Source organism: Gobius niger, assembly GCF_951799975.1.
Source record: "Gobius niger genome assembly, chromosome: 3".
NCBI classification, from domain to species: Eukaryota; Metazoa; Chordata; class Actinopteri; order Gobiiformes; family Gobiidae; genus Gobius; species Gobius niger.
The window spans coordinates 43648628-43656301 of NC_136854.1; the positions used below are offsets into that span (position 1 = coordinate 43648628).

At 40.1% G+C, this 7674-nt stretch overlaps 1 protein-coding gene across 1 annotated transcript; it reads right to left on the reverse strand.

The window, feature by feature from the left end:
* Nucleotides 1-2511: 2511 nt before the first annotated feature.
* LOC306960361 (uncharacterized protein) lies at nt 2512-7078 on the reverse strand. The gene is made up of 2 exons (XM_079552790.1): nt 6849-7078; nt 2512-3486 (listed from the first exon to the last, which is right to left on the reverse strand). The coding sequence occupies exons 1-2, from the start codon at nt 7009-7011 to the stop codon at nt 2540-2542; spliced, it is 1110 nt and encodes a 369-aa protein (XP_079408916.1). The 5' UTR covers nt 7012-7078; the 3' UTR covers nt 2512-2539.
* Between the last annotated feature and the right edge of the window lie 596 nt (nt 7079-7674).

Here is a 7674-nt window from a genome sequence, read left to right on the forward strand (position 1 = left end):
CCCCCGGTCGCAACCGAGCTTTACCCAAATCTAAAAGCTTAAAAAGCAACAAAAAAGTGACAAAAACACAACAAAATGTGATGAAAACGTGATGACAAAGCAATGAAAAAAGCGATGAAAAAAGCGATGAAAAAACAACAATAACATGAAACACCCCCCCCCCCGAAAAACCAGAGACGAAAACACAACGAAAAAGTGACGAAAACAGGCCAAAAAGCCACAAAAAAGTAATGAAAAAGCAACAAAAACATGACAAAAAAGCAGCGACAACGTGACAAAAAGTTCCCATCACTTTTCTAGATTTTAGCTTTCAAATGAGGCGTTACAGTGTTACAGCCTTTTGATTTGGGCAAAGCCGAACTGGAGAAAATGCTCTCGGTTAAGGCGGAGGGTAAGAGGTTAACATATGTATTTGTCACATTTACGCTAATTTGGGCCGGGCTGACCAGAGTCCAGGGCTGGTTTTCAGTCCCAGTCCGGCCCTGTATCTCAGTATGTAAAAACAGTGGCCTGTTCCTTTAAGTCTGTGTTTACTAGAAAACGATTAATCGATGACTAAAATAGGATAATAACTTTTTCAATAACCGATTAGTTGTTTCAGAGTCTGAGGAGAACTGAGTCAGTCACAGTAAAAAAAATAATAATTTGACCTGTTTTTCAGCAATAACAATATCTGTAATAAAACTGTTTCTTGTGTGACTTCAGGTGAAAGTGCTCAAGTATTTAAGCTCAAATACTAGAACAGTCGTTTACCTTTTCCAGGAAAGTCCCACTGAGATTAGGAATTCCTTTTCCATGGGAGTCCCGGCCCCAGAGGGAAACCTATTGTACATATTTTTGGCGGAGCACCCAGGTTAAACCCACGCAGACACGGGGAGAACATGCAAACTCCTCACAGAGAGGCCCAGGTGGGAATCGAACTCGGGACAGTCTTGCCGTGAAGCGTGAGCTCTAAATAAGTGAGTGCATTATTAGGCTTTTAAAAAGAACAAAACACACGGTCCATTTACTTTTCACACTGGAGCCTTTATAGAAATGATACTGATTTGAAGAGGTACATTTCATTTCTGTGGTTGGGAATCACTGCGGTGTGCCCCAGGGCTCGGTTCTGGGGCCTCTCCTATTTTTTGTTGCATAATCCAGAAATTCAGTGATGTTTTCCCGTTTTTACCGTGACTTTACTGTACAAATAGAGTTTACTTACTTCCGTCACTGAGCACCTCTGGTTTGAACGAATTCCATACAATGTTTGACAAATCATTTAAAATATACCACACAAAATACAACTTTATTCAATCCACAAACTGTATAAAAGAGGGGGTGTTCTGCTTTTGTCAGTCCCACAGCACCAGTCTATATCACACTACAATGATGACAAACCTTCTGTTGGTCTGTAAATGCAGTAAATTAGAATAACTGCCTTGTGTAAAATGTCTCTCTCAAAATGGCTGTAGTGAATGTCTTGAAAATGGAAAAAAAATATGGAAAATTATGGAAATGTGACAAAAAAGTGAGAAAATATTGATGAAAAAATGAAAAAATGTGACAAAAAAAGACAAAAATGTGACCAAAAAAATGACAAAATGTAACAAAAAAATGATAAAAATGTGACAAAAAGTGACACAAAAAATGACAAAAATGTGACAAAAAAATGATAAAAATGTGACAAAAAAATGACAAAATGTAACAAAAAAATGATAAAAATGTGACAAAAAGTGACACAAAAAATGACAAAAATGTGACAAAAAAAAGACCAAAAAATGACAAAATGCGACAAAAATGTGATGAAAATTGACAAAAAAAATGGACAAAAAAGTTACAAAAATGAGTTGAATACCCAACAAAAAATGATGGAAAAAAAAGATCTGATGACGTGAGGAAAATGATCCTCTCGGTTTAGGCGGGAGTTAAGAGGTTAAAGAGGGGGTATTCTGCTTTTGTCAGTCCCACAGCACCAGTCTATATCACACTACAATGATGACAAACCTTCTGTTGGTCTGTAAATGCAGTAAATTAGAATAACTGCCTTGTATAAAATGTCTCTCTCAAAATGGCTGTAGTGAATGTCTTGAAATAGGCCTCTGTCTCTTTAAGAACCTCTGAGCCTTTAGACACGCCCCCTCCACACGCTGTCTGTGGCATCAGTGGGGAGGGGGTTCTGCTGAGGAGCAGTGGTTGGTTACTCGGCTGGTGACCAAAGCTCGGAGGCGTCTCCAGGAGGTGGGGGCGTTCCTAGGAGGACTCAGGCAAACCTATCCCTAAAATGGCCGCCGTCAGAGTTTTTACAGATTACTCAGAAATACGTGAATGTGCCAAGGCAACACTTCAGCCATGTTTTTAATGAGGGAGTGACAGAATAACAGGATGGAAAGCTTGAAAAAGTCCATTTTGCATAACACCCCCCCTTTAAGTTTAATTCTACCAGTGATTTTGAACATTGTCATTCCTTCTTTTTGCAGTCTTCATTGTCTGCATGTTCTTCTTCTTGGCAGAGCAGTCCCAAACACAGACGAGGAGTCCAGAGCGAGCGACGGCGCGGCTACAGCCAGTCATTCACGCTCGCGTTCAGCATGACCCGGGAATCGAACCCCAGGCCGTCCTGCTGCGAGGCGCTCTGGGAAGAGAAGGGCGTTTGCGAATCCCCGTCCTCCGTTTGAGCGGCGCCTTGACGTCTTTTCTTCCTGGGGCATCGCTCTATGTGCCGCCTCAGATACCGCACGCAGTTGAACACTTTCCCGCACTTGGAGCAGCTGAAAGACTTGGCGTCGTGGCTTTTCCGGTGGGAGATCATCTCAATCTTATGCGCAAAGTCCTTCTTACAAACCCGACACCTGAAGGGCTTCTCTTTCCGGTGAACCGCCAGGTCGTGCTGGAAGTAATTCTGCTGAAACCGGAAGCTCAGGCCGCAGGTTTTGCAGATGTAAGGCTTTTCCCCCGTGTGGATTCGCATGTGTGCCTTCAGGATGCGCTTCTGAGGGAAACTTTTACTACAAACTGCGCAGCTGAATGGTTTGTCTTTCCCATCGCTGAAAGCTTCACTGTGACTGTACGTCGGGAGCTGTTCTCTCTGAAAAGACACGCTTTCCTCTGAAAATCCCTGATGATGCTGAGTATATCCGCTCAAACTATCCTTCCCGAAGTTCATGTGATTCATCGTGTCTGTCTGTCCATCCGAATGTCTCTTCATCTTACTCAAAGGTTCCCAGTTGTCGGAATCGTCAGTGTCTGAGTAGCTGCAGGGTTCGTATTCTTTAATATTTAAATCCAAGCTGCAGCCGGGCTCCTCTCCCTCAAACTGCTCTGCGACAGGGGCCCGTCTGTTCTCCTCGGCAGGTTCTTGTTGAAGGAAAGTGCATTTGTTGGCATTATCTTCATACTTTACGGATATGGAAGGGAACTGCACCTCCAGAGGCATTTCTTTCTCTTCGTATTTTATGCGTTCGAGACCAGCGTCGACTTCTGTTTGCACCAGAAGAGCCTGGACGTCTGCGGGACACGGTACAGAAGAAGCACAGTTATTAGTAAAGACATGTATTTGTATGGGTTTTGTTCAAGTTGAAATTCTATGATGGTGATAGTCAAAATTATCGTATCAACCTGGCCAAGTATCCAGGCCCGGTCAGAACTGTATTGAGTTTTTTTGTACTTTTTGCTAATTGTGTCTCCACAGCTGTCACTAGACCACATTAAGGTCAGTCTAGGACACACCGACATAACAAAGTATGATATTTCCGTACTATATGACGGGCCCCCTGATGCTTGTATGCTCATCAATATGAATTTTGTCTTATGGATGTCAGATTTATACATATAGTAGATAGAAATTGTAAATACATGTAAACAAATTTCCATTTAACTTTTTTTATTAGGTCAAGAAAAATATATGTTTGTAAAGGACGACACAACAAACAATGAAAACCAATAAAACAAAATCCAACCAATTAAAGGAATAGGCCAGCGTTTTTACATGCTGAGATATGTTCTTACCTAACCTTAGTCGTGTTAATATATCCCCGTCTGGTCTTTGTCCGTGCGCTCTGTCAGGCAAACGGAGCACATAAATAAGCAGATAAAAAGGGGGACTATATTGTGAGGCGTAATGATACAGGAGTAAAACGTCCGCGCAGTAACTCCTAAAGGTTATTGACGGAAGTGAGCGGGGGAAGTCTTTAGGAGTTACTGCGCGGACGTTTTACTCCTCGTATCATTACGCCTCACAATATAGTTCCCCTTTTTATCTGCTTATAAAATCGACATGTTACGTTTCTGTGTAAATATACTTCGCATGAAAACACTTCACGTAACTTTATTTAAATAGGGAACACGTGGAAGAGCTTGGCAGCTTCTATCGTGAGCTTTTTTGGAGCTATGTGTCATGTGGGAGAGGCTGCGTATGTGTGAGCGCACGGACAAAGACCAGACGGGGATATATTAACTCGACTAAGGTTAGGTAAGAACATATCTCAGTATGTAAAAACGCTGGCCTATTCCTTTAAAGAAGATAGAATATATAGATAGAATAAAGAATCAGCACACCAAGAATTATTATTAACTCCAACATGCATCATGTGACTGCCTTGTAACATCACGTTTTTGGTGTGAGTAAATATTAACCTCTTAAACAGAGCGCATTTTTTACTGTTCGCCTTTACCCAAATCTTTTTTTTTTTTTTCCAAAACTAAAGACAAGGGAAAAAGAATACAGGTACAATCTCCTTAAATCACACACAGAACAAAACAAAAGCACACCAACCAACCAGCGAACTAAAAGCATGTCCAAAACATACACAAGAAAAAAATGTAAAGAAAAATGTACGGTGTCCCCACTTTGACAAACAAAACAGGTAATATAGGAGAAAAAAATAATTAAATCCTTTACCTAAATCTAAAGGCTTCTCAACATTTGTCACGTTGTCGCTTTTATGTCATGTTTTCGTCTTGTTTTGGTCGATTTTGTTCGTGGCTTTTTTGTTGCTTTTTAATTGTTTTTTTCATCGTGTTTTCGTCACTTTTGTGTTCCGTTTTCATGCTCGTTTCAGTCGCTATTTCGATGCTTTTTTTTTTAGATTTAGGTGAAGCCGAACTGGAGAAAACGTGCTCGGTTCAGGTGGGGTTTAACATTTGAGAGATAATTATGCAGCTGTGTGAACTTTTGTTTTGCCACTGCTTAGACAGGGATGCGTGCGGTTGTTTTGTTTGATCGTGCTACATTACTGGGCCCATCATCCACATGAAACAAAAACTGTCAGAAAGTTCCAAGTCTTCTCTGCCAGCACATATAAATTATTTTCTCATAATGATCTCAGAAAGTGGCAACAATGTTCAAAAATATGACTTTTCAGACACTAAACCTGTAGCAGACCAGTGTATCTCAAGCCGTCAAGTCTTATAACAATGTGAGTTTTATGTTTTTGTCCTCTTTGCAGACAATCCTCATTTATTTTGAAACCACTTTACTCATTGTTTAGTCCAGGGGTCGGCAAGTTTGCGTCACGGAGGCCGATTTTCACCATAGCCAAAACACAGAGGCCGAACCTCACCATGGTCGCCTAAAGTTAACAACCATCTTGTGCAAATGCCAGTGTTTTACATCAGTGGTTCTAAAGTGGTCCGGCTCCGAGACCCGCCATTACCTTAATGACGAGCTGCGACCCAAATAAAACTGTACTTTGTCATATATTGTATAAAATATTGTATTTACCACATGTTTTTATTGAACAAGCCGTAGATTTGCTTTTAAAACTGAAAATTATGATAAAAATAACCCAATAATATTAATTTTAAAAGACTCCAGTGTGTTTCCGTGTAGTTTCAGATGGAAAAAGTGTTTCCTGTAGGCTCGCGATCCACTATTGAGTATCGACCCACCAGTTGAGACCCACTGTTTTACATTATATATGACCAAGTGGGATGTTCTGCGTGGACCTTTAAAAATACACTATAAAAATATACTTTCTCACATTTTTAGAGTACTTTAACAAATATTTGATCCCTTATTTGCATAATAATATTTCTCCAAATCAGTGTTAATTCCGTCGACTAAAATATTTAGTCTTAATTTTAGTCAAAGTGATATTTTTGTGACTAAAATTGTACTAAAACTAAATTAAAAGTTTCTCATGAGACTAAAACTGTGACTAAAATGTCCAGATATTTGAGTCGACTAAAATAAGACTAAATAAAAATGAAAAGGAGAGACTAAAATCATCCAAACTTGTATTGAGCGTCTGAAAGAACCTCAGATCATGTAAATTCTCTGTTAAAGGATCAGCTCTGAGCTTTGTTCATGTGGAGCAGAAACATGAAGCAGAGGAACAACATTAAATATGATTAGAATCAATATTATCAATGCAAAGTCCACTAAATTCGTCTTAAATTTAGTCGACTAAAACTAGACTAAAATTGAAACGATTTTTTTGACTAGAGCTCGACTAAAATGAACTTACATTTTAGTCAAAAGACTAAAACTAAATTAAAATAAATGTGTCAAAATTAACACTGCTCCAAATCACATTGGGGGCCAGAGGTTCTGTGCTGGAGGGCCAGATGTGGCCCCCGGGCCTGACGTTGCCGACCCCTGGTTTAGCCCAACTTAGACAAACAGGAGGTGGGGGTTAAACACTTTCTTTGGTAATACTTAAATACAAAGGGGGCAAACGCCGATGTTCCATTATTAGAGCCTCTCTGTAGGGTTGTTTACATCAGGGGGTTGTTTTAGATTATGGATTATGGTTCTGCGCTCACATTAGCCCACATCCCTCACACATAAATCATTTTCATCATTTTAATTCAGTGTTACATTCAGGCACGGTTTTAAAACGACGCCCAGGCGCGTGTAGAGCCCTCACCTTCCTTCGGTAACTCCACTCTCGGCTCCTGCAGGATTTTCGTCCGCAGAACCTCCTCCTCGTATTCCGCAAAAGTTCGTTCAAAAAGCGCAAAAATCTCATCCGCCGCCGCTGCGAGTCTCTCCGCCACCAGATCCCGCAGCGCCAGGTTTCTGTACGACATGTTTACTGTTTGTTTAGTGGGTTTAGCTCAGGCGTTAGCTTCACCAGGCTAGCCGCTGTGCTAGCATGACAAACACCGGAACAACAACAAACGCCCACTTCCGGTGAGAAAGGCGACTGTAAAAAAGGAATATTATTTTTTATTATTATTGTGGTTTTATTATTTGTTGCGCAACATGTAAGTATTTTAACATGATGCTAACGTTGATTATTAAAAAATATTAACTTTTCTTGTTTGTTTTGGGGATAGAGTTCCGTATATGGATTGAGTTCATTTGCCTAAATGCCGCCTCCTGCTGTACTACTACTACTACTACTACTACTACTACTACTACTACTACTACTACTACTACTACTACTACTACTACTACTACCAATACTACTACTACTACCAATACTACAACTACTACTACTACTACTACTACTACCACTACTACTACTACTACTACTACCAATACTACTACTACTACTACTACTACTACTACTACCACTACTACTACTACTACTACTACTACTACTACTACTACTACTACTACTACTACTACTACTACTACTACTACCACTACCAATACTACTACTACTACTACTACTACCAATACTACTACTACTACTACTACTACTACTACTACCAATACTACTACTACTACTACTACTACTAAGTACC